At 46.8% G+C, this 25,935-nt stretch overlaps 2 protein-coding genes across 2 annotated transcripts in view; one reads left to right on the top strand and one right to left on the bottom strand.

Moving 5' to 3' along the window:
- Dusp10 (dual specificity phosphatase 10) overlaps nt 1-23,108 on the bottom strand; it is a 40,637-nt gene extending 17,529 nt beyond the window's left edge. Inside the window, exons 1-2 of the mRNA XM_021172748.3 lie at nt 22,985-23,108; nt 19,933-20,787 (exon numbers count right to left, since the gene is read on the bottom strand). Coding sequence (XP_021028407.1) covers nt 19,933-20,746 — 814 coding nt within the window. The 5' untranslated portion in view covers nt 20,747-20,787; nt 22,985-23,108. The remainder of the gene's footprint in view (nt 1-19,932; nt 20,788-22,984) is intronic.
- A 172-nt stretch (nt 23,109-23,280) lies between these two features.
- Nucleotides 23,281-24,590, top strand: LOC110302015 (uncharacterized). Its single transcript, XM_021172767.2, has one exon. It carries the CDS (start codon nt 23,694-23,696, stop codon nt 24,396-24,398), a length of 705 nt encoding a protein of 234 aa, XP_021028426.1. The 5' UTR covers nt 23,281-23,693; the 3' UTR covers nt 24,399-24,590.
- The last annotated feature ends 1,345 nt before the right edge of the window (nt 24,591-25,935 follow it).

Genomic DNA, 25,935 nt, shown 5'->3' with positions numbered 1-25,935 from the left:
CAACCAGGGCTATACAAAGAAACCCTGTCTCAAAAAAACAAAAAAGTCATCTATGGTCAGGAGAGGGGAGGAAAAGACAAGGGTTACAATGGAGACTGGGGTTGGGACCCATGCCTAATGGTGATGAACAGAACTGGCAAGTCAAATCCGTAAGCCACTCAACTTGCTTTGAAGGAAACCCCACACTCAAACAACAGCGTTTACAACCATGGATTTTGTAATGATATGCAGGTCAAAGGGCTTTGGCCTGGGGAATTCAGGAAGCAAGATGGGAGAAGGTCCACTGCTCCTATCACAATTTGGAATGCTTTCTTTAGCCAATGTTTTCAGTCCACAAAAAGTATATAGCAACAGCTTCTGTAAGTCAGAGCTATAAGTCTGTATTTGGCAAGAATAGTTAGCAACAATAAGTATATTAACCATCAACTGCCAGAAAGGGAAGGCAGGAGCTGCCTCTGCAGCCACACGCCAAAGTCAAATCACCCACAATGGCTGAGCTCTGCAAGGTCAAACAGAAACCAGGCATGGTCTCCATTCACATGAAGAGATAGGAGAAAGGGTCTGGAAACCTCTGGAGGTGGTTGTTGTAGTGCCAGGATATAGTAACGGGTCAAAAGGTGGGGTGTCCTCATCTGGTAGACCACATTATGGTCCAACCAATACAGCCTGCTGGTCTGGGGTGGGATCATAGATTATAAACATAAGCTCAAGGTTACTGGAGAACCATCCCAGTAACTATCCCTGCAGCTCAGGAGGTGAAGAACAGAAACCTGACCCTGCTTGCACTCCACCTCTGGCACCGTAGGACTTCCTAGGCACATTCCCTGAAGGCTATATCCAACATGGTACAGCGGGGAAGACCTCCTGAGGGCAGGGAATCACAGAGTAGCTCTTCTTTCCACACTAAAGGGACTCGGCTCCCTGCTTATGGCATTTATTGCCAACCTCTTGGATGCAAGCTCATTGGTTAATTCTTTCATTCTTCCCTCCTGACCCCACCCCTTGAGCACTCCTTAAGCTCAACAAAGTCCTACTACAACACAAAGCAGACAGAGGTGAGTCACAGCAAGAACAGTCAGTTGGTAAGGTGTGAGACATCAATGATCTATTCCAAGGCTCTCTGTGTTTAACCACTCTTTCAAGTCATTGAAGTGATACTGTGATACTAAGCAACATACACCCAGATGACCCTGGCAATCTCCAAAGAGATAAGAGTGACTGTTTGTATGCCAACAAGGTGAGTGGCAGTCTGGGAGCCCTTAACACCTTCCAGATGGAAGTGATACCAGAAAGTAGACAGCAGGGTTAGAGGCCAGGGAATTTCGGCTCTAGCCTCAATCTTGATCTAGAGATGAGGATGGAAGTGAACAGCTCACCTATGGTCAAAAATTTCATCAATCATTCAGACTTAATGAAAACTCCATTGAAACTCAAATGAACAAGGTGTGGTGAGTTTCCAGATGGCTGGGCCATGTGGGAGTGACTGGAGGGATAGCGTGCCTACATATGACACAAGACCTGCACGTCATCTTACATGGCTCTGCTGCTGTCTGCCTGTTTGTGCGCACGCTTTATAGTATTCTTTATATTAAGCAAATTCACTAAATGTTTCTCCAATTTCTGTGAGCTGTCATCGCAAGTTAATCAAATCTAGAGAATGAGTTCCGGAACTTTTATTGCCAGCTAGTTGGTCAGAAGTGCAGTGACACCCTGGGACTTGCAACCAGTACCAGGAGTTGGGAGTTCTGCTGCATTTGAGCCTTTGGCCTGGGGGAATCTTACATGATTTCCAAGTGAAATGTTAGGACACCCTGCTGCTGTCAGCTGAGGAACTATTCAAGGAGTAGAAGAAACCTCCACAAGGCGATCCTATATGGGGAGGGAGCAGGAACCTGTTTCTGTTCCCATTACAAAGTAATTGAGGCGGGACACAAAGACAGGGGATTTGTTTACTTCCTAGTTTCAGAGACTAAAACTCTTACAGTATGGTGCTAACTTTGGTGAAGGTCACCTTGGCTGTGTCACATCATGACAGGTGGCATCACAGCTGGGATGGGGAGTAAGGGGGACAGAAAACCAGAGTAACAGCTGGGCTGGGCTGCCCACTTCTTTTCTCATCATTTTTTTTTTTTTTTTTTTTTAATATAACAACTCTGCTGTGAGGTTTCCACCAAACCGGTCTCATGCTCTACCAGGGACAGTGCCAAGTTGACCTCCTATGAGGTATCAAACTTTGCAGTATCACCATGTCGGGGTGACATCGTTTCCAAAACATAGACACTTGAGGGCCACATTCCATCCTATCCTAACCATAGCAGAGCAGACAGCACGGTTTCCTCTGAGACCCACACAGGGCTCAGCGACTGTGGTCTCCCAGAAGGGCTCTTCCTAATATTATGAGTATTCTCTCAGCTAACTCCTTGACCACATATGTCACTGCATTTTATTATCTTCAGAACATCTGCCACTATCTGAAATCATCAACGTCATCCTTAGTTTTTTTATTATTGCTAAAAAGTGGAGCCCAGGAAAGCAAGGGTGCTATTAGGTGGCAAGGCCTGTCTGCTCAGGGTAATGGTGGCAGGCTGCCCCGCGCCTCTGCGGTACAGGCTCCGGAAGGTTGTTTGGCATCTTTAGATCCTAGTTTACTTCTGGGTAAAGTAGAGCATCAATGGGCAGCAGAGTTGATGCAATAATTAAATGAACCACTACTAAATGAGTTATTCAGAGAAATTGTACTCATTCACGCTGTACCGTCTGCTCTGAATAGCAAGTGCTCGTTAAATATTTTTAGATGAGATGAACATCGGAATGAGCCAGAAAGGGCCATTAATTATGTGTTGTTCCGCATTATGGTAGGGATTTGGGAGATTAAAAATAGTCCCCAAAGATAAATCTAATTGGAGAGAAAAAGAAGGGATGAGGACGAGGAAACATTAGGAAAAACTGTAGCGAAGTATCAATGCCAGAATGTTCTGAGAACACTGGGAGACTCGCCTGGATGACACCACAGGTCACAGCTCGTGGAAGCTGGTGCAGGAAAGATGAACTCTGCTGGTACCTGGCTGAGGAGGAAGAGGCAAAGAACCAGTTGCTGGACCTTACACGTGACAAATAGGCCCATAGGTGAGGTTGAGAATAAGATCTGTCACACTTGGCAGCCTCTAGCCCCTCCCTCCTCTCACATGCTCCCATCTCTGCCCTTCCCTTATGAGCAATGTTGACAGAAGTGAATAAAAAAGAGTTGTGAAGAAAAATGGTCAAGAGGGACACCCAGGCTGAGAGAGGTCAGGAAACAGGCCCTGCCAGAATTCAGGTCAGCATGCATTCAAGAAGTGCTCACAGTGGGATAGAGAGCTCTGTCCCGGGCATATGCCTAAGAAAGGTCTGGTTTGGCCCTTAGACCTGGCAGCAACACTTTTATCTAAATAGGATCAACAATCACAGATACTTTGGACAGGGTCTTCACTGACCCAGTGGCTCTGTTTCTCCCACAATACCAGCTCTACAATCAGGCATTCTCGAGTCCCTCTTATTTGTCTTATTAACTCTGAACTGGCAGGCTAGTTATTTACATTTCAGGTCACTTAAAATCACATTATCAAAGAAATGGAGAGACAGCTCAATGGGTAAAATGCTTACTCAGTGGGTAAGTATGAGAGTGTGAGTTCAGATCCCGATGCCCACAGAAGAATCCAGCCATCCTTGGGAGGCAGAAACAGGAGAATCCCAGGGGCTCGCTGGATATACCAGGTAAGCACAGGAACACATACACACACACACAGCCAAGAGCATGCATGTACAAGTGGACACACATAGACACACACATACACACAAAAATAAAAATAAATAAGACACCAGGATTATCCCCTAAGAGCTTTGACTTCAATGGTGAGCGTTTCCTCTCTCCTGAAAGGGATTCTTACATCCTTCGCTCTCTCTCTCACAGGGCTGTAGCACATACTTGTGTCTTGAAAGGTGTACTCTGAACCCTGTAGTCCACAGGCAAACATTTGGAAGTACCTTGGGGGAAGGGAGCACCCAACTCTAGGACAGTCAGTTCTGAGCATCTGTTCTATCTCTTTTAGAAACTGAGGCTGACATTCCATCCTTACCCTCACTGAGGGGGCAGGGGGCTGCTGACACCCTCAGTAAAAGCTACTGTCAGTTATTTGGCTGGACTATCGCCACCATTAAACTTCTAATGAGCAAGCCTGCGTTGGTAACAGAGTGCAGAGAGCCCAGGGCCAGACCAGGTTAAACAGATTTCAGGAGATTTCACAACTCTTCATCCTCTTTGCTTCATTCCCGTTTCTTGTAGAACCCCTCCCTCCAAGTAATGACAGTTTTCTTTTCTTAGAAACCCATTTTCCAGGGTGGCCCTATCACGTGCCTTGAGGAGTCAAACTTTCTAGGAGCTGGTGACCTAAGAAGGCTTTGCTGGATAGGACTAGTCTGAGCAAAGCTAAAAACTAATGGCCTTGGGGGTGGGGGTGGGGGGACCTTGTCTATTTTAAGCCAGGAAGGAGAAAGCAAAACAAAGTAGACCAAAAATAACCATACAAGACCATGGCTAAAATATCCAAACAGGGGTGTCCACAGAAAAGGCGCTGTTGGATTTGACACCATAATTTTGAAACAAAGTGAGACACGCCACAAGTATGAATCCTAACATGCAAATGACCAAATAATGCAAATTCCTTACTTAGGGTTTTCCCACACATCACTTTCCTTACTGGAACAAAATCTCAACATCAATATTCAAGAATTTCTTGTAAGAAAGGGGCCAGCAGGCTGGGCCACCACATCCCTCAGGTGACACCTAGGAGTTGAAATAGAGGGGGCCTCCAAAGGTGGGAAGGTCTTGGGCCTAGAAATATCACAGGTCTTCCTGCTGACATGGAAGCCTTGCAGTCTAAAGCAGTCTTCCCAAGACCACATCATTTTGTAAGAGTGAAGGCTGCCTCTTGTCTCCAAGGAAGCAGGGTTAGGGAAACAAGTCTTGCTATCTTACCAAGTGCTGCGGTGTTCTCTCACCACCAGGGCCTTCAAGCAGACGCCGGGTGCTTTCATCTCAGAATACTGCAATGCAGCTCTGACACAGCTCTGACAACAGAGACTCCAAGATTGACTCTTACAGAAAGCCACAGTCCCCAACAGCGTTGGCCTCACTGCCAGTTGTAAGTGTGATGTCTCTCAGGCCTCTGACACCTCTGGCTAAATCGTCACCAGTTCTTTGCTTCCCCATAATGCCCTGGGTTCAAGAATCCACTAGGATGATTCGCTGAACTCAGGAAAGCACTTTTGTTTGTGCCAATTAATGGCTTTACTATGAAGGATGCAAACAGGGCCAGCAAAATGAAACCTGCACAACGTAGGCCCTAGTATTCCACACTGTGCACGTCTTTGCTCAGTCGTGTGAAATGAAGACACTCTATCTACCCTGCTGGCATGTCCCTGTGTGCAAGGAGGATGCCTGCCTGAGCTTCGCGGGCCAGGCTTCTGTGTTCTTCATGTTCTTGTTTCATTAGGTGCAACTGGACTTGATTCATCATCAGTCCCGTGACTGAACTTAATCCTCAGTCCAGCTTGCTTCTTCTGTGAAGGCTGGCTACATTCCAAGCTTCAGGGCCAGTCACAGGGCTGGCCCTTCTGATAGATGACCAGCTTGTCCCCTGAGTCATCTCATTAACATAAACTCAGGTGTGAGCCAAGGGGCTCTGCGGGAGCAGCTCAGGCACTCTTATCTCTCTGTAGATTCCAGAGGGTGAGAGATCATCTCCCACAACTCAGGGACAGAGGGCAGAAAGAAAAAAAAAAAAAATCAATTTACAAGTCCATAGCCATAAATGCTGTGGACCTGGGAGTCAGCCTGGACTTCAGGCGACTTCAGTGTGACTCCAAGTGATTCTGTGAACCACTCTCAGCCTCTATTTTCTCATCTTAGAAAGAAATGATAACTTATCATTATACAAAGATTGGCCTCACTGGATAGAAATGTCAGCAGGATACTACACGGCAAGACTATTTTTCTAGTCATTACCCTGAACAACGTAAAGGGAAACAGGCCAAAATTAACACTAATAATATATTTGACCAAATTATGGTTTCAACACGCAGCTGAGTCTTTCACACACTGCAACCCAACAAGGGTTTCTGAAATCTAATAAGTATGATTCAGGGCTGCTTCAACTAGCTCTAGCGACCAGAATCAGGCAGGGCATAGCTACCAGGAGACAACAGCTCAGGTAAAGGTGATGTCCCCATTCAATGAGTCCCTGCAAAGTCATTACTATCTGGCCATGTTAACAGAAAGGAGCATGTGTTTGTATGTGCAAGCATGTGTTCACATGGACAGAGTTAGCAGCCAGTAACAGAAAACGATGGTTCTACAAGCTGCATTGCACCAGAACGTGAGCGGTCTCCCCATAGATGAAATAGTCACTTTTCTCCAGAAAAGAACACTCCACCCCATTATCTGTCGAGAGTTCTGTTCCCAAGCATGTACATCACATCAGCACACACTGCAATCCTTAACAAAACCAAGCCACCACGGACAATGGCTTTTGATGGGCAAAGACCCCTGGAAGACACCATGTGACCAGATCTGAAAGGTTTGAGAAGGTAAGGAAGAAAAGCTGAAGGAAGGAAGGAGCTGGGGCCTGCTGAGTCACAAAATGATGTCCATTGACCTCAAGGGCTAATATCAGAGCCACCAGCCACCACCAGTCAGTCCCATCCAGCCAGGAATCCCACTCCACAGTGTGGAAAAGCTGTTCGCTGAGAACCAGGAAAGCAGAAGGTCCCTAGGAGATGAATGTCAAGGTCACGATTTGGACAGCTTTGGAGCATCTGGTTCTCAGGCCTCAGAACGCTTTCCAAACATTTTATAGAAGATGTGGAAGGTGGGCTGGGGAGACAGTCCAGTAGTCAAATACAAGCAGAAGAGGCATGAGGACCTGAGTTTGCACGCCTTGGCAACCACGTGAAAGCCAGGTACAGGTACACACCTCAGGGGTTGGCTGGGGAGACAAAATCTTAGAGGGGAGCTCACGGTCCAAGCAATGTAGCCCAAGTGTTCAATGTAGCCTAGGGTTCAGTGAAAGAGCAAGTCTCAAGCGTAAGTCAGAAGTCAAGTGAGATGGCTCAGCAGGGAAGGGCATGCTACATACACACATACATACACACATGTGTATGTGTGAGTGCCTGAGTTTGATTCCTGGACCCTGCAGAGAGGGACTGAAAGTTATCCTCTGACCTTCACAGATAGAGTGCACAAACATTCATGCTCACACGTGCACACACACAGACCGACACACATACTTACACGTACAAAACTATAGGAGAGTACAGATAGACATGCAATGTTGGCTTTTGGTCTTTATACACACACACACACATACACACACACACCCTCATCAATCTGAAAGCTCAATGCGCGTTGATGGTGGTACTTCACAGTCACATCCCCTACTTGCGGGAAGCCTGCCAGGCATCATCATCCGGGCATCTCCCTCGTTCCACGAAAAGCTCACCACAGTGGACTGGGCGTCTAGCTCTCCCTTGGCTAAGAATAAAGAGATCCATGGAATAAGCGCAGGCATAGTGGACTTTTACATGACATGCAAAATTAATTATAATAAGTTCAACCCAACGCGTACTTTATCAAGGAAGACAAGCTAGTTATCTGCTAGAGAATTAACTCCTATTTAAAGGGTATTTTACCTTTGCAGAAAAGGACTGGTGGGAGTTCTTCCCATTCTGATTATATTCATGGTCCTGTGTTTCTGAGTTTGCTTAAAGACTTTGGGGACCTTAGTGGACCTAAAAATGGGGCCTGGGGGAAATAAATGTATATACTTAGCATCTTACAGAGTCTAGCTTTTTTCTGTTGGCACTGATGTTTTAGTGTGTTTTATCAAGGCCAATGAGCTATCACAGAAGGCAAAGGTTATTTGCTGCCAAGCTCAGCAATGTGAGATCCTGAGACCCACATGGTGGAAAGTGAGAACAGAGTCTCACAGGTTGAATTCTGACCTCCACACTGGAGCTGTGATATATTATATATATACATATATCACATACACATCACACACACACACACATACACCCTAAAGGTAATAATGTATTTTATCAACAATTTAATACTGTGAGTGATTCAGAGAGTGGATTGTTTGTAGCCCTGGCTAATCTTCTAGTTCCATAGAATATCTGGCTGCTTGGAGTTTCCAAACTGCCTCATCGTGCCCCAACCAAAGAACAAACCCAGGATCACAGCCCGTGTATCAAATGACATATATAGCATACACACACACAGGTCAGAGTCAAGGGGCAGTGGATCAAGGACAGGGACTTCCCTTAACTCTGAGGACTTTGATTGGCAGCAGGATCTAAAAAGTGAAAGTGAATTAGGACACCAGAAAAGATAACTCCCAACGGGCTGACAGCCAACATTCATTCTTCTAAAGGGGGTCAGAGTAAGACTGAGCTGTTTCTGAAGCAGGGATCCCCCACACCTTCCTTGGGTTTAAGACCCTGGGTGCAAGTGTAATGTCCATTAGGAGGTCGTTGGTTAAGCAGAATGTGGCTGCCAGACAAATGACAGCATTGAAGAAGGAAATCTGTAATAACCATGCAGGAAGCAAGGGACCGACCCTGCAGCACAAAGTGAAAATCAGCTCAAGTTTCTATATGAGACTCTGCAAAGCATGCACATATATGGGTAAGGGATGGAGCGGCTATGTAAAAGTGAAACCAGGGTGGGCAGGGCAGGGCTCGTAGATCTTGAGGTTTTTTTTTTTTTTTTCCATTGTGAAATGTTCTTCATGTTCTAACAGTAAGTGTCTATTGACAGCTTTTACTAGCACTCAATTTTCTGCAGTTTTATTTGAGAAAAATTGCATGTATTTTTTTCCAGCATAGCACCAAGCCAGAAAAAATAAAGGACCTGGGTAGTCATCTGTCCATCTGTCCATCTGTCCATCTGTCCATCTCACTGAAATGCTGACTCTTTTCTAAACATTGAAACAAGAAGATCCCGCAAGCAGCGACGATTTTCCTGTTGCTTTAGCTTTAGTACTGATGTCAGATCACTGTATGGAACAATGCTACTTAACAGTCCCCATAAAAAAAAAAAGAAGAAGTAGATGGCTTATTACTATAATTATCTTGTATTATAATTATGTTGAGTTTTTAATCAACATCAGTCTTTACAGGCCAGACATCACTTATACTACTTAAATAAGCAACTATTTAACTTATCTTCCCTTGGCCCCATCCCTTGCCCCCATCCCACGTGAACATCGTCACTATCTCCATTCTCACAGCTGGGGGAACTGAGGCACAGCAAAGTTCCCTTGTCCAAGTGTGAAATGACACGATCAAAATTCCAAGTCACCATCCGCCCTGGAATCTTGGCTCCGAGTGACCAACGTCCACTTCCTCTAAGAGAAGAAGTCTATTTATAATAGGAAGGACGAGTATATTATAAGGCAAGGCAGAATCATAGATTCACCAAACAGCCCAGGAGGGTGTGGTCTGGTGGTGCATGACTGAGGCCTCGGTAGACAGGACGTCTTCGTTAAAGCACAAGGACATCCTCAGTAACTGAATTCAAGGCCAGCCTGGGCTACATGAAACCCTGTCAAAAAGACAGAGAATGGAAAAAAGAAGACGTGGAGTGGGGGAGGGCGAGTGAAGGGAGGAGAGGGACCTGAGATGTTTGGGGTGAGATGATGCTTTTGAGTTTCCACATTTCCAATATGTGAAACTGGGTACCTGATCCTGAGACAGAAGCCTGCCTAAGAGCATGCTACTCCCTATAACAGGCTCCTGAGGTCACTAAACTACCTACCCCCTCCAACCCCTCGCAGTATCTCAGCCTTGGACTACACAAGGGAAGAACAGGCCAGACAGAACAGGAAAGGGGAGGTCAAAACCCAGCAACCAGGCAACAGACCGATGGTGGGTCTGTGGGCTTGTCTCAGAGGATTCCATTTCTCAAAGCAAAACGAAGGCCCACTAGACATCTACGAAGGATGGGAAATGTGTAATTAACATCCCAGTCCCCACTAACTAGACTGCAAAAGCCAGAGATGTAAGCACTCATGGATGGAGTCACCGGGACCAACCACATCTTCTGCTGACTCACTCTTCCTAGATTTACACCTGCCTTTCTTCTCCTGCATCTAGCTCCCACTACGGAGAGTGGGATAGATTAATACATAACACCTCTACCTCTATACTATTAAGGTTCCAGGCATTTAAATACATACTAACTAGAAGCTCCATCATAAGATGCCCGGGTTCACCGTGTACCAGGCCAAAGGCCTGAATCTCTGAATCTAAGCCACGGGTATTCTGATGACACAAGAAGACACTGACAGTACGGAAATGCTTCCTAAATACCAGAAATAACATCACCATTTTCAAAGGTTTCTCTAATTGAATTACTACTAAAAACAAAACAGTCAGAAAACCAAAAACTTCTGACACATTATACATACGTTAACGTTTCCAGAGTCTGAGATACAACCCGGGTTAAGATCACTTGCAAAGTCGGCTTTAAGGACAGAGCAGGACACTCTTCTTAAAAACCACTGGAATTTTCACTTGAAGACAGCCAAGGACTTGGGGGAAGGGAAGTTGTATTTAATGGGATGCACCTCCAAGACAATGCACTCATCAAGGTGACCCACGGCCCATCTTTAAATAGGAATGTGATCAGCCTGAAAGGTGCTTAGACTTGAAATCAAAAAATCAGTTTATGTCTGCCCATCTTCTGGGTCCTCCGCTACTGGGCCAGACGCTCCTTCAACAAGCACACATCCCACCCCTGGGCTTCCCTGCTCTTTTTTTTTTTTTTTTTTTTTCTGAAGTCACCGACTGGAATGGTGCATTAAAATATCACATTGAGAGACTCGTATGACTCACTCTTTTCAAAATCTTAGCATTTAAAAAAAAAAAAAAGTGATTTCTTTATAAGCATGGAAGTACCAAACCCAAGAAAATGGTCCGTTTTTCTTCAGTCACTGTCCTCCATGAAGTCTGCTCTCCGTTTCAAGATGGAACCTGTGAAAACAGTCTGGAACTGAACCCTTGGGCCCAGAACTCAAGCCCGAGGGTGGAGTCTGCAGCTGTCACCTGATCACCTGAGGAGGTTATGACTGCACTCCTCCAGCTGCCTCCTCCAGCCACCCCCCTCGCCCCCACGCCTCCTGGCCCCTCCTCCATCTGATTTCTTTTTCTTCTTCTCTTTCCAGTAGCAACATCTAGTACTATTTAGTGCAGTGGTTGGTAGTGGAGCTCAGAGCCATGATTCGAAGGGTGTGAGATGATTCCTTCCATGGAATGAATAAAATAGAAGGTATTGATCTGAGCAGCAGTGTCCTACCCCTCACAGTGCTTACTTCAGACACAAGGTAAAGTCACATGGGCCTGACACCATCCCTGGATCAGGTGTGTTTCTTCTACATACTTGATGTTAGGAGTGGGCAACTGATACCCAGTGGGGTTCTACTCCTGGGTAAGACAAGAAGCAAAGCCTTTCTGGAAACAAAAAGAACAGCTGGACTCGGTTTGTTTTTCCATGAAATTCAAGTCTGGGGTGGGGCTGTGAGGCGGCTTTTGTCAAAAATAAAACATTAAAGAAGTCAGATAATGTACTGAATCTACACCGACTTTCTCTTTGTAAAGGCACTTCTACTTTGCCAGGGCAGAACATGGACTGATGGTTTGCTAGGGATGTGTTTGGATGCCCAGCTGACAAGAGACAGACCTATGGTAGAGTCTCTCATCTTGTCAACTTGACTGGATTGAAACTCAGTAGGAGTCATACCTCTGATGTGTCTGTAAGAATGCTGCAAAAAGTTGTAAGGGTCCTGCCTCATAGGCTGGAGGTCCACTCCAAGCTAAAGAAGGAGAGAGTCTGGTGAGCCCAGACAAGAGTAAGCGTCCTCATGGCCTTGCTCAACATGATGGGCTTTCCCCATCAAACCCTAAGCCAGAATAAAACCTTCTTCCCTTAGCCTGCTCTCCACTGGGAATTTCAGCACAGCAGTGGGAAGGGTAGCAAAGACTTGAGAGGGCACTGCCTTTATCTCCTGTGTAAGTTTCAAGCAGGCACAGCGGATTTCCTATGCAAGGACAAATCACCCTTTCTTTTCTTTAAGCTATATAAAATACGAGTCTTGCCGGCGAAAGGGGAATACAGATTTGCTAACTGTTAAGTAATGATATCTGACATAGATATATTCTGAAAACAAACATAACATGGAGATTTTGCTCTTGAGTTCTGGATAAAAACATTTAGAGAAAAAACAAAAACAAAAACAAAAACCCTTCATGATTAGAAAGCACTAGCAAGCTGAATGCAAAACGTGCCTTCATTTACTTCACAGTAAAAGTTTGTTTTAAGGCAGGGGCTCAGCCATCAACAATAGGCTTTGAAAATAAATGCCCATTCATTGTTTGTTCACCTCTTTAATTTTTCTCCATTAGTAAGATCACATAGCACATATGGTATATGGTAAATGTAGCCAATGGAAATTTACCAAAGAGGGGTTATGAAGGGACCTAAAATCAACAGGAAATAAAAGTGTCCAGGCATGCAGGTGAAGGATTACTTGACTCAGCTAAGTTGGAAAGATCCACTGTGGGTATCGCCGTTCCTGTGGGGCTGGGCCCCACGTGAAAAGGGGAAAAGCAAGCTTCTCTCTCTGCTTCCTGGCTGCAGACACCATGGAACCGGATGCCTCAGGCTCTGGCTACCACCTCTTCCCTTTAAACTGTGAGTACAAAGAAACCCTTCCTGGCTTCTGGCTGGAGCATCTTCTCACAGCAACAGCACAAAGAAACTCATGCAGAGAAACTTCATCATGTAGGGGAAAGAGCAAAGGTTTGGGAACCAATGAGAACTGTTTTCATCCTAGCCTCATACCTCAGAATGGTCCTTAAAATATAAATTTTTTTTAAAAAAAAATTAAAAGATAAAACAAAACAAGCCCAAACCTAGTCTCTGTTTACTTCGTGTGCCCATTTCCTCACAAGGGACACAGAGGTGAAATTAAACACAGGTCTTGTTCCTATCAGAAAATTGTCCAAACAGTTGAGGCTCAAATGACAAAGTTCCACTCTGCTACACAGGGGGGCCCTGTCTGCCACAACTGCAGAAGCAGAAAGAACATGTGATATTTCCCTTTCCATTCAAAAACGACACATCGTTCCTTTGCAGACTGCAGCCCTGGAAAGAAATTCTGTAGGCCCTTAGTGAACATCATCGAGAAAGCTAGAAACATTCTTGAAAAAGAAAGCAGAGAAAAACGGCACAAAGACACTTAGCAGAATAACATCCCCTGAAGATAAGCGATTCTCTAAACAAGCTGGGGGTGGGGTGGGGGTGGGGGACGAAGAAAGCACAAGCTCACCAAACACTGACAGAACACAGTCTCCAGACTCACACGGTGCTTCACACACAGACGGGACTATTAGCAGTTATGCGACCTATGGTCTAACCTCTCTACCCACCAGTTTGTACTCCATGATGCTACCTGCCAAGGAGCTGTTAGCATCTGAGATGCTGAACTGTCCTTTTTTTTTTTTTTTGCTTTTGTGGCTCTAAGTACTTTACATTGAGATAGACCTTCCCCAACCCTTTATTTGGATGTACCTTGGCATTACTTTTTAGTGCTCCCTTAAAATATTAGGTTCCTAAGAAAATGGGATTAAATCGATGCTAATAGTTGGCCCATATTCCAGGACCTAGGTAAAATCTCGACCATCAGGGACGGCTTTCCAAAATCCTTTGACTTAAGTCTATTTTGTTGTTGTTCTGGATAGAAACCTGAAAACCAAAAAGGTACTAGTATTCAAAATGACTAAGTGTATTATTTTATTTCATGTCTTACACTCTACATGGGAGGCTATGTGGTAATAATGTACCACACATACAATAGTCTATAGACCTAACAAGACCTCTTTTAGCACAAAGGACCAAGGCTCTGAGATTAATCACGCGTGTGACCTTGGATTAGTCATAAACCTCTCCAGGCCTCATTTCCATAACTGCATAACGAGCTTGAACTAGATCAATGGTTTTCCAATTTCACTGTGCAGGAGAATCATTTGGGGAGCTTTTCAAAATCTTGGCATGTGTGCAGGTTGTACCTTAGACCAAATGAATTAAAATCTTTTGGTGGTGGTGGGGGAGGGCAGGGGAAGGAACCTGAGCACCAGAGTCTATCAATCATCCACTAGTGACAGCACAGAATCAACAGCCTTCCAGAATTGATTAGAAGACTTCGCTGAGGATCAGACGTGGTAGCACATGGCCATAATTTGGGAGCAGAGGAAATATGACCATTATAAGTTCCAGGCTGGCCTGAACTCCACAGTCACCCCCCATCTCAAAACAAACAGAATATCGTTAAGTATGTAGTTAGTTATTTGGTACCAAAGTGGATAAAGTTGCCTAAGCACTGTCGTGTGGCCATAATTTACACTCAAACTGCTCTCCAGGAATCTTGGAGGATGGAGATAACTGCTGATCACAGCCAACAAGATATAAGGAAACACGGCCTGCTACAGAGGCCTCCCTAGCCTCTGAGGGTCTCTGCCCAAGGACCTCTTCTGCCCTTGTGATCTCATCAGACCACCTGGTGGGTTGGCACAAACAGACTAAGCAGGGAAACACACCCAGTCACCCTTCTCCCGACTCATGCCTCCTGGAGAAATGTGCTTTAGAAATGTAACGAGGAGGACTGCTTTCCTGTCAGTTTCTCGGTTTGCAATCCATGGCTACTACCCACCACACTACCAAGAGTTTCCTGAACTCATCTTTTGACAACCCAGCTGGCTGATCCCAGTTCAGTCCAACCCAGGTTGGCTTATAGATCTGACCTGGTAATGATCCAGAGTTCTGGGTTCAGACCAATTTGCCCTTTCCCTCTGTTTAAGCAGCGAAGCATCTCAAAGCCATAGGGGCTATATGCACTGTAGTGTCATGGAAAAGCTACCTATGAGGAGCAGAGGGGTAAGAATAGGGATGGGAAAGGGGCGGGCTCAAGTCCGTTTGTCTTTCACTTGGATTGCAGTGAAGGAAGGAGGGCAGGCAAGTCTGTAGTCCTTCAGGGGAGCATTCAGGACCCACTCAAACGAGCAAGCATCAGCTCTTCTTCTTCCCTCACACTCCAGCTCCTCTCTGGCACTCGGGGTTGCAGTAGCCCACACCCCTCCTCCTTCCACCTACCCTTTTATAGTCAGACTACAATCCTCCTTCCAAAAATAAATCGAAGCGAGGCCAGAGAAGACAAAGTTGAAAAGTTTTAGACTTTTGTTATCCTATCCAGGACATTAGCTGGACAGATTTATCATCCCATTTTCCTAAGCTCCCCTACAAATGAATAATTCTAGGGTATGCCCAAATTACTCAGCCCCTTGACCTAACATGTTTTTGCAATTACTTGGCACAACTGTATGCTACTTAAATTAGGTAACAGTCATCAAGTTATTTTTAGGCCCTAGCAACACACACACACACACACACACACACAGGCAGGCACACAGCTAGACGGAGGTTGTTGTACCCCTGGGAGCGAAGAGGACAAACTACCTTTTGACTGACACATTTCAATGCACAGAAATATTGCTGAGCTCCGTGGAGAGGGTGCCCTGCTGAACACTCTGCAAGCCTTCGCTTATTGAATTCCTGAGTGAACATCCCAAGCACAACACCAGTGCTGTGCCTTCTTCTGACCAGTGAGGAAGCCAGAGAACTAAAGGCTTAAGCAACCTGCCCAAGGACATTGAATGGAGGGACCTAGTGTCCTCAGGCCTGGTGATCTGTGGTTCTCCCTACATTTCTCTACTTTTTCTTACAGATCTATTCAGAATTATAGTTACAAGAATAAAATAGGTTTGCAATGTAGATGTGTCTTACAAGAGCAGACAAAGCAAGAAGGGATATATTACTCCCCCAGAAGAAAGTGGACGAAGGGGACTTTCCCAGGGTCTCTAGTTTCTTGGCGTAGCAATTCGCAGTCATGAGAGTCAGTATTGCTTTCTAATGAATATTTCAGAAGCTATTTTAATTAAGAAAAACTGTTAGACCACATTTGCTCTTTATTTGGGAATTAAGAGGAAGGTTTGGGAGCTCTGGGTGGGTATATATAACATGAACTTACATGCCATCTTTACATTAAAAATAGTTCAACTGTGTTTGCATATTTTAATAGAAAGTATTACTAATATGAAAATGCACAGTGGAGATCAGGGGGAAGTTTTAGTGTAAATCTCACTCCCTTGCCTGACTTCTCCCCTCTGCATCAACCTTTTAAAGCTACTTCTCTGACAGTCTTTTTCATCCTTACCCCTATCCCCCACAACCCCTTCAAAAAGCCTCTGGTATAGAGCAGAACTGTTGAAACCCAGAGCAGACAGTCTACCATTGCATGTGAGAGCATGCAGCAAGTACAGGCCTGGACTCTGACATAACAATTGCACAGGCAGAGACAGGCCCTGAACGGGGTCTCCAGGAAGGGGAGGGAGGCCTCTCCTGAGACTCAAGACCCAGTCACTAACAGTGGCATTTCACATTTGGAGAACACTCCTGGGCAGGTATATGACACTACATGTTTAGCTGGGGGGCAAAAAAAAAAAAAAAAAAAAAAAAAAAAGGAAGTCTACACCACTCTGTAAAATACTCCCAGCTCAATTAAATATATAACACTAACTCTAAACAGTAGACTATAGCATAAGACATAGAATATTTCAAAAACAAGGAAGGGAAGACCAATAGGGGAAACACATGCTTAATCTGGTTGGTAATAAAGGGGTTCACTTTGAAAATTGTGATGATAACGTTTTAAAGGCCATGGCTACTATGAAAGAGTAGTAGGAAACATGCCCTTCCCACATCTATAAAGGACAAATAATTTCCCTGACCCCAGCGATGTTAAAAAGGATGGATGTGACAACAGAACAGCACCTCTCGTTTTAGAAGGTCAAGGACTGTCGAGCCTGCCTCGAGGCTGGAGAGCAAGTTCCAGATGATCACAACAATCAACATTGGTTGGAAAAGGTTACAATCCTTTCAAAGACTGAGTCTCTAAAGAGCTGGTCATGTGGCTCACTCAGAGGAGGTTGACCAAAAGCAAGGGCCTGGTGCTCTATATCCTTCTGTGGGTAAGAACAAGCCAGAGACTACACAGTCTCAGACCTAGGTCACAGCGGGGCGGGGACTATAAATTAGAACAGTAACTTAATCCCAGGGGCTTCTGTGCCTCCGATCAGTTTCGTCCCAACCTGACACTGCTTAACTAAAATGGCAACCCAGCCGCCACCGGGCCCGACAGGCAGCTCCAAAAATGGAGACCATGGCATTGAAACTGAGGGACATAAAAGTTGGAACGAGAGGGTAGCAACCGGTGTTTACAAACAAGAACCAGGGCCTCAGACGGATCAGGCATCTTTTGAAAAAAAAAAAAAAATCTCTGAAAATAAACCAAGAAGGCCTGGGGACTTACAAGCATATAGTCAAACCATCTACCCCCATCCCACCCCAGCAGACACAGGCTCCCTACAAAATTCACTCATTCCAAAATGGTACCACTCCCCCACTAGCTGAAATACAATCTCAGCTCACCAACAAGGTGAATCCTAAAATAAACCTCAGAAGAGAAGCCAGACCAGGATGGTGTGCTTGATCCACTCAAGAACCTAGGAGAAGCTGCACACCATACTTGTTGAGAGAAAAGCACCTCTCATCTCTACCTCAAGGGTGCTCTGACATTAACCTCTGGTCTGATCAGAGGAGAGGATAACAGGGGACTCCATGTCCCATCTCCTTTAGCTCTTCCTTAACTTGATCTTGATTTTAGGCCATTCCTCACAAAGGTACCACTTAATAATGACAACAAAGTAGACGACCAGACCTTTTACTCCTGAACTATATATTTTCAACCAAATTCCAAGATAGTTGAAGGAACACCCCCCCCCCAAAAAAAAAACCTACAAATAACCCAACCTCTACCACCAGAGCGTCTTCCCAGCCGGCCGCCACGGTCGAACCAATCCGAAATGATGAGCCCTCAGCGCAGCTGCCCAGGGCGCCTGGTGGTGAGGTCAGCAGCCCCGCCCCACTGAGGCAGTCTTTACACTGACTCCCATGAGCAAACCCAGGCTGCAGGGATCCTCAGATGTACCTATGGGAGAAGGGTACAGGAATCCCGTCTTCTTCCTCAGCACTGCCCAAGAGAGACATTTCTCAGCAACTGATGGGCCATCCCTCGACCCACCAAGCTCCACAGCAAGAGCTAGGATAGGATCTACGCATCCTAATCAGCCCTGTGTTCGAGTTTAGAGCCATCATAAACTACGTTGTCTGCTTACTCTTCTTAGATGACACAGACAAAAAGGGTTGATTTTTACCAAACCTATCCTATCTTCAGGAGGCGGAAAAGATGCCTACAACGCTATTGATTACAGGTGTGGGGATTTGTAGATGGTGTTTTCTCGTCTGTAAAAAGAAAGACAAGACAAGATGGGGCCAAGGGAAGAGCAGCAGGCTAAAGCCACAGCAGATGGGGGGATAAGGGGGGAAAGGAGGGGTTCTAAAAGTCAACCAAACAAAAATTCAGAAGAACACAGCTACACAACAGAACCCTGACCTATTTGTGACTCCGAGAAAACTTACTGCCACCGCCAGGACAGTGCCCAGAGCTTCTAAAACTATGAGCCCACATGCCCCAAAGAGAGCAGCCTCCACAGTTGTCCACAAAGACAGCAAAGGATTATGGGAAGAGGCATTACACAGCAAAGGATGGTTGAGCTGCATTGCTAAGAAAGAGCAAGGACAATGTTTAGAGCTATCCCACCAAGACAAATCCTAGATTGCTTCCCTAAGCAGTCTGTCCCATGAAATGGGAAAAGTGTTCAAAGGAACTCAGCACCACTGATAATCAACCACTCTTTAGTGCTGGAGTTGGGACACTCCACCCCACCCCACCCCACCCCCCATGCACACAATGGCTCAAAGATAGTTATCACTCTCCATCATGACTAGGTAGACATTATCAGAAGAGTAATGCTCAAAGCCCAAAAGGACAAAGATGAGCAAGTGGACCGTGCCCATGATCAGGACAACACTGTATGTTAGAAGCTCAGAGAAGACTGGGTCATCTATTCCTTTTTGCGGGGGTGGGGGGGGGGGTGGGGGGGTGTCCAGTCATCAGTTATTCTACACTAGGGGAAAGTGATGTATGGCTCCTTCTAGGGAAGAAACAGAAGCTAACTGTTGTCAGGTGATACCAGGAAGGATGGTTTTAGGCGGTTCATATCTCTATCCCCTGCATTCCTCAGAGGAATGGATGCATTTGGAGAATTCACACTTTCAATAAGGCTTTAATATAAAGATGCATGCCTTTGTTGAAGATGACTAGAAGCAATAAGAACATCAAGACAATCAGGTGAGAAACAGCAAGAGTTTCTCCCACAAAGTACTGGCACCTGTAGATGCAGCTTCCTCTGATCCATCGACATTTGTCAGGCCTTGAGAGATAAAAAAAAAAAGTTCCAACCCACTCCAGGACTGAAACAGAGCTACCAGAGGAGGCATGGCTTGAGATACCATCTTGGTTGTACAAAGTGCCTTTTGCAAACCATCTCAAGTGCAACCCAGAGTGGCAGCCAGATCAAAGCTGGGACTCAGATCTTATATCAATTCATTGCTACTTGGACTTTCTTAATGTACTAAGAGAGTAAGAAAAAGGTCGAAGTAGAGACAAGAAGACAGGCTATTTTATTTTGGTTCATGGTGCCTTGGGGTTAGAAGAAGGCTGCCACTTGTAAGAGAATCTCATGGGGAAACCTAGCTGATGGGGACATTATTTGAGGAAGGGATGTGGGGGGTGGGGTGGAGAGCGAAGGGAGAGTTGTTACCTTTCAATACCAGGGGTTCTTTGCCTTCTCTCTTCAGGGACTCGAGGACTATGTGAAGTGGCTGGGACGGTGTCACACGGCTCGGCTCATTGGTATTCTCATCATAAACTATAATTTCTTTGGAAAAGATCCTCTTGAAAGAGTCTTTGCCCTCCCTACAGGAAATCAAGTCTAAGACAGTGATCTTGCCCTGCTGCAGCCTTCGCCGGCTGATCTTATCGGCACAGTTAATGTGGACAGCTCCTTGGATGTGACTCTTGTTGTACTCCATGAAAGGCCTGCAATCGATGATGACGGGACCCTGGCTGGGCAGGTGACTCTTGCTGCATTTGGTCATCTTCTTCGCCAGGTCATTGGGGTAGATGATCTTGATGCTGGCTAGCTGCTTGGGAGTCCCTGACACAGGGCTGCCCACCCCACCCGATGGACTTAACACGGAGCCTGTGTTTTCATTGTTGTTGACCATCTGGTTAGCAGGGCAGGTGGTCGAGGTTCCTATGGCGGTGGTGGCAGTGCCTGCAGCAATGGCTTGAGTCTGGGCCTGATGATCCTTGTCGTAGGTTGCCACAGTGCAGCAGCTAGTGCTGCTGCATCCGCAATTCAGGGAGCGGGCAGAGCCGCTGGATGAGGGCATATACGTCAGATTCGCAGCCTTGAGGGTCACAACGGCGGTGGCAAGGACAGGAGCGTGGCTACCACTACCTGGGCTGGCAGAGCCAAGGTAGCTTGAGTCTAAACAAAGGTTGAGATCCTGAGGTCGGACAGGCCTAGAGAGTGCCACTACTACCCTGTCGTCTAAAGGAGATGGAGGCATGAGGAGGCTGAAAACTGGCAATTCAAGAAGAAGTCAAGAGTCTGGAAAGAAGGGGAAGAAAGAAAAAAATAAAGTCACATGACACCAAAGCCAGTCTCATCCAATCCCCGGGGAAGACCTCTGCATGTCTCTGAGCAAAGTCAAAGTCCCTCTAGGTGCCCTAGGTCGTGATACTATCAAAGGCTAAAATTCACTTTGATCTGTTCAGAGAGGATGCATACCTACGGGGCCCCATCCATTCTGATGCTAAGTCAAAGGTTAAAATTAGACATGACGTCAGAAATGGTAAGAGACCTCCTGTCACATAATGTTAGAGACCTACATCCAAGTTCAGCCTTAGTGGAGGTAAAGGCACAGAGGCCTGAAAAACAGTGAAGGCGGACAGGGAGGCTCTTAGATTTATTCTGAGCCTCCTCTCCTGTGCAGAGAAGTCTATTTCACCTGTGATGGATGCATCTGTCCACCCTGGCATGTACTGTATTTCATTTCTTTCCCCAGAGCCAAGGCAAAGAGACAAGCAAGAGCACTGTTGGAGCTCACAGAGATGCACGGAGATGCTTGGCAGCTAGCTACATTTACATGAGGGCTGGATGTTAACCTTCTGCAAGTCAGAAGGAATGTGTCTCCCTAAGTCAGCCTCCATGGCTAGGAGCTAATCTTCCTTTACATTCTGGTGGGTCCTTTGAAAAGCTCAACGTCATCCTATTCAGAGCTCACATTAGACTCTTCCAAATCAAATCAAGCCATACCCCACCCCACCCCCCACACACACACACACTTACACTACGAATAACTATCCCGAAACCAAGTTTCCAAGGAGTCAGATCTGGGAACCCCACCCCAGGCTGACCCATGACCCATTCCTCTGTGACCCCACTCATCCTTACCCTTCTCTGTGCTGTGCCCCTAAGCAAAAAAGAGCAAGTGTTTCATCTGGTCATACAGACAGACTTTGCATCTCCACTGGAGTGGCAACTTTGTAAAAAATGTTTCAACCCTATACTGATATTCTTCTTGGAAACAGTATGGATTTCCATGAGGGCAACCTCACTTGTCCCTTTACCTCAGTTAGGCTAATTGGGAAGCTCAGTTAGGCGCCCACAGGGGCTGCCTTTGCCTCCTCCAAGGGTGCCTGCAATGGATCACTTCCCTCCTCCCGGTATGCACAAGGCCACCCTATAACATAGCAATTCTGACTCCTCTACTAGAGAAATCAAACCCCAAGCAAGAGCCAGTCATCTAAACGAACTTTAAGAGCTGTCTGGAAAAATATCAAGAATCATTGGTCTATTCATGACCGTCACTGTTCTCTGAGACCGAGCCAAAGTGTCACCAGCAAAATCCACACACGCGCACCCAGGAGCACGTCCCCACCCGTGTAGGCATATCCCTACTGACTCGGGTTTCTCTCACCCACCTTTGGTTGGGAGCAAAGGATCCTGCCTGCCTCCCTGCCTCCCTCCCCTCCCCTCCCTCCCTCCCTCTCCCTCTGCCTCCCTTGCGTAGTTTTTTTTTTTTTTTTCAGAGCGAGTACTATTCCAGAAACTGTTAACTGTGTCCCAGCTGGACCATGAATGCAGTCAAAGTCTTTGCTATTTTGCTACCTGGTAAGGGGACATCCAGGATCAGTAGCCCATTCCCTAGGAGGAGGACCCGGGAACGACTTTCCAGAGACACAGGCTGGGACCGGTACCTCTTCACTGTGCTGCTGCTCACACACGGGCACAGAGCGCACTGAGATCTGCATCCTTGCAGCAGATAGCTCCAAAGCCAGTCTAGCCCGGGAAACCTCCCACAAAAATAGCACCAACCCCCTACCCCCTTTCTCGCTAATCTTCCTTCCACCACTAACAGGGACTGAAGAAAAACCAAGTGCTTAAAGAATGCTCCTTCCCCACTCCTGGGGCACATAGCATCCCTATTCCGTGCCACCACTGAGCATCATGAGCAAAGCCTTGGGCTTTGAAAACTGCCATAAAGCATCTTAACCAAACCAAAACTCATTTCCCCTCTTCATCCCAGGGCAAGCAGAGCCAAAAGACTAAACCTTAGGATCTTCCTTACCTGATGTAGGTCTGTCTCTGTCTCTCTGACACTGTCTCTGTCTCTGTCTCTGTCTCTCTCTCTCTCTCTCTCTCACACACACACACACACACACACACACACACACACACACACACACACACACGGAACCCTCCACCCTCCGGCTCTGAGTGACCCGTGATGTCTTCCACTTACTTCATCAATAAGCGTAGCCCTCTACCATCTGGCGCCCGCTCCAGCTATGCGCTCGCGCAGTGCGCCCCCATTCACTCAGCTTCATTGATCCCCAGCAGCAACACAGAGTTACTTTCTCTTTTGCTACAGCGTAAATGTAAGCTTTGGAGGGGGCGGGGCTGCCTCCGAGCGACGGCGCGATACGCCAATGAGGACCCAGAGGCTGCCGCCCGCTACATCACAGTGGTCTCTGACCAATAAGAAGCCGAGGAGGGCGGAGAAAGGGGCGAGGCCTCGCCTTGGGAGGGAGGCCCGCTCGGACCCGCTTGTGGGTTTGGTGTGTTAGAACGCGCGGGTGGTGATGTCATTGGCAACCAATCAAAAACTTAAAAGTGCTAGCCCGGGCCCGCTTGGAGCAGCGGCTCTCTATTTACATGTAAACCTAGGCAGCAGGACGCGGTTAACCCTTCCTGGGACTGAAGTGTCAATGGCTTGCTCTGGTCGCTCCGGCTGAAACTGGTTCTTCTGACCCTCCCCCGCCCCCTGGTGCGGACCTCAGCCTCGCGGGGTCTCCATTCCGCCTTTTGACTCCAGGTGGAGTGTCTGTCCAACTTTCCCCAGGCCGGAGACGACTCGAAGCCCGGTCCCTCCATGGCTGTGGCTGCGCCGCGCGGGACGTGAGCGTGCACAGGGCCGGCCTCCCCGCAGCCCCGCTTGGCCCGGCCCGCAGATGTCGCTGCCCCTCCGGCTGCCCTACTGCTCTCCCGCGCGGCGGCTGCGCGCCGTGCTCTTGTTCCCCTACTTCCGTGCCCCGGTCACTCCTCCGCCATCCCCAACCTGTTCTCAGGAACCCGACTCCGATCCCGAAGGCGGCACTCCGGAGAGCTACTCGGAGGACGACGCCTGGCTCTGTGAGAGCAGCCACTGGGGGCCCGTGTTGAAGGGCAGCGTGGGCGCCGTCCCGCAGAGCTGGGCGTGGCCGGGCCCTCCGAACGCCCCACAAGCCCCGCAGCCCAGGCACCGACCTCCTCCCAACGCGGTCCCCGCTTCTCCCGCGGCCACCTCCCCCGGTGCGATGTTTTGGAGCCCGCAGTCCATCCGCCCCCCGGTGCTGGGCCGCCCCCGGCCCTCAGTGGCGCAGGGCCCTCGGCGAGCCAAGGAGCGCGAGCCTGGAACAGCAAGCGCCGGCGGGAAGGAGCCAGAGCTCGGGTTGAACAGCCAGAATGAACGGCGCTTGCGGAGCATGGAAGGGCCCACGCCAGCTCTCCCGATTCCCCGAACTTTGTCCATCAGAGGGGTCACTACTGGTCGGGGCATGTCACCGGTGAAGAGAAGTGGGAAGCTGAGCAAGCCTGCCAGCGCCTTGCCAGAAAAATATCAGGGAAGGTACAGAAGAATGACCCTGGAATTCAAAGGAGTGGAAAAGCCCAGATGAACTGTGATGAAGTTGCGTTAAGGAATCCTAAAGCAATAGAGCTTTTTATACCTCCCTACCCCCTCAGAGAGGAAGACCAAAATGTGAAGTAATTGAAGTGGAATAAAACATTATCAGCTCCGTGGCAGGTTCAGATGCCCTTAATGATGGGAGGCGTTTGCTTTAGGCCCCAGACATTCTTTCACCATTGATGTTGATCTAGGATCAGAAGGTGTCCAACCATCATCACCTTCGCTGACTAGCTCTGTCAATTCAACATGATCTCCCTTGAGTTGGTGTTGGAAAAGGTTTTTCTTTAGCTCCATTCTGTCTACACACCCAAATACACAGCACCCACACCTGAATGTCTGCACACGAGTGTCCAGGTTGCACCATTTGGTCCTTAGATCTTTGAGGATTAGCAGGATCAGGCTAGTGGAGGAGTTAGGCTGTGTGCATTTTCCATGGAACCCAGAAAAGAATTTCCCAGAGCACTTTTGTAGGTTATCTATGTCCCTGAATATTCACTGGATGTGTGTATACCGGGGTTCCCATTTACGGTTTGAGTTCTAGGTATTAGGTCTGATGCTTGTCTGTCCAGCCACATTTGCTGTGTACATTTGTAAACAGCAAATCCCCTTCCTTGCTCCGAAAAAGATGAAAAGATGCTTGTGGAAGAGATTGGAGTATAGTAGAGCGAGGTTCTCTATTGACCGAAGGCTTTGGGAAAGTTGTGTTTGCTTTCGGCTGGAGGAGCCTCTGTCTAAAGGTGTTGACAACCTGTAAATTGTGATTCACAAAGCCTGATGCCGGCAATGTGAGAAAGAAATGTAACTCATTTAATCAGATGATTATTATAGTTTCAGACTAATAAGTTATAGTAATTCGGTTAACTAAAAGTCTGTCATCCAGGCTGAAAAATTGGGAAAACTGAACAAAATTACTCATCAATCAAACCCGAAGCATTGAATAATTTCCATGTCATTAACATATGCATAGTAATTACCAGACCGTTAACATATGCTAAAGATCCGGAGGCTTTTTAAATTAGGCAGCAGTTTGAGTAGCGATACTCAAAGAAGTCAGGTTCCAGGTAGGTTTTTCCACTCGCTACTCCAGGATGCTTTTGTGCCAAGGGAGGTGATTTCAATTACTAATTTGGAGTCATGATGTAAAAATACTTTCTAAAACTTAGCCCTTAAGTTTTAAATGTATGGGATCAGTCAGTCAGCAAAGGGCCATGAACACAATCAGATACCCAGTAAGGCCTTGCTGTTTAGTTTTTGTCCCAGAGAAAGAGTAAAGCCTCTTTACTGCCCTTGAGCCGCGTAGTGCACTTATGCTGGTCTGTGACTTTGTTCCTACTGTAAGGAGCATAGAGTTTCTACCAGATCCTTGTGCTGTGTGTTAGAGCTGAAGAACAAAGCTAATTGTGGCCAAGATCAGAGACAGAAAACATACTGATACAGGACATGTTCAAGAGGTTAAGTCAGGTGCTTGGTGGCAGAATGGGGAGGTCTTCAATAACCCTGAAGGTCAAGATAGATTCCCAGATTAA

The sequence above is a fragment of the Mus caroli genome, unplaced genomic scaffold, assembly GCF_978045245.1.
Source record: "Mus caroli unplaced genomic scaffold, Mus_caroli_1 scaffold_1, whole genome shotgun sequence".
Classification (NCBI taxonomy): Eukaryota; Metazoa; Chordata; class Mammalia; order Rodentia; family Muridae; genus Mus; species Mus caroli.
Note: the sequence above shows the minus strand (reverse complement) of the source record. Positions and strands in the feature narration are given on the sequence as shown.

What these genes read in the sequence shown, in the direction of transcription:
- LOC110302015 (XM_021172767.2), top strand. Translation starts at nt 23,694, where the DNA reads ATGTCGCTGCCCCTCCGGCTGCCCTACTGCTCTCCCGCGCGGCGGCTG.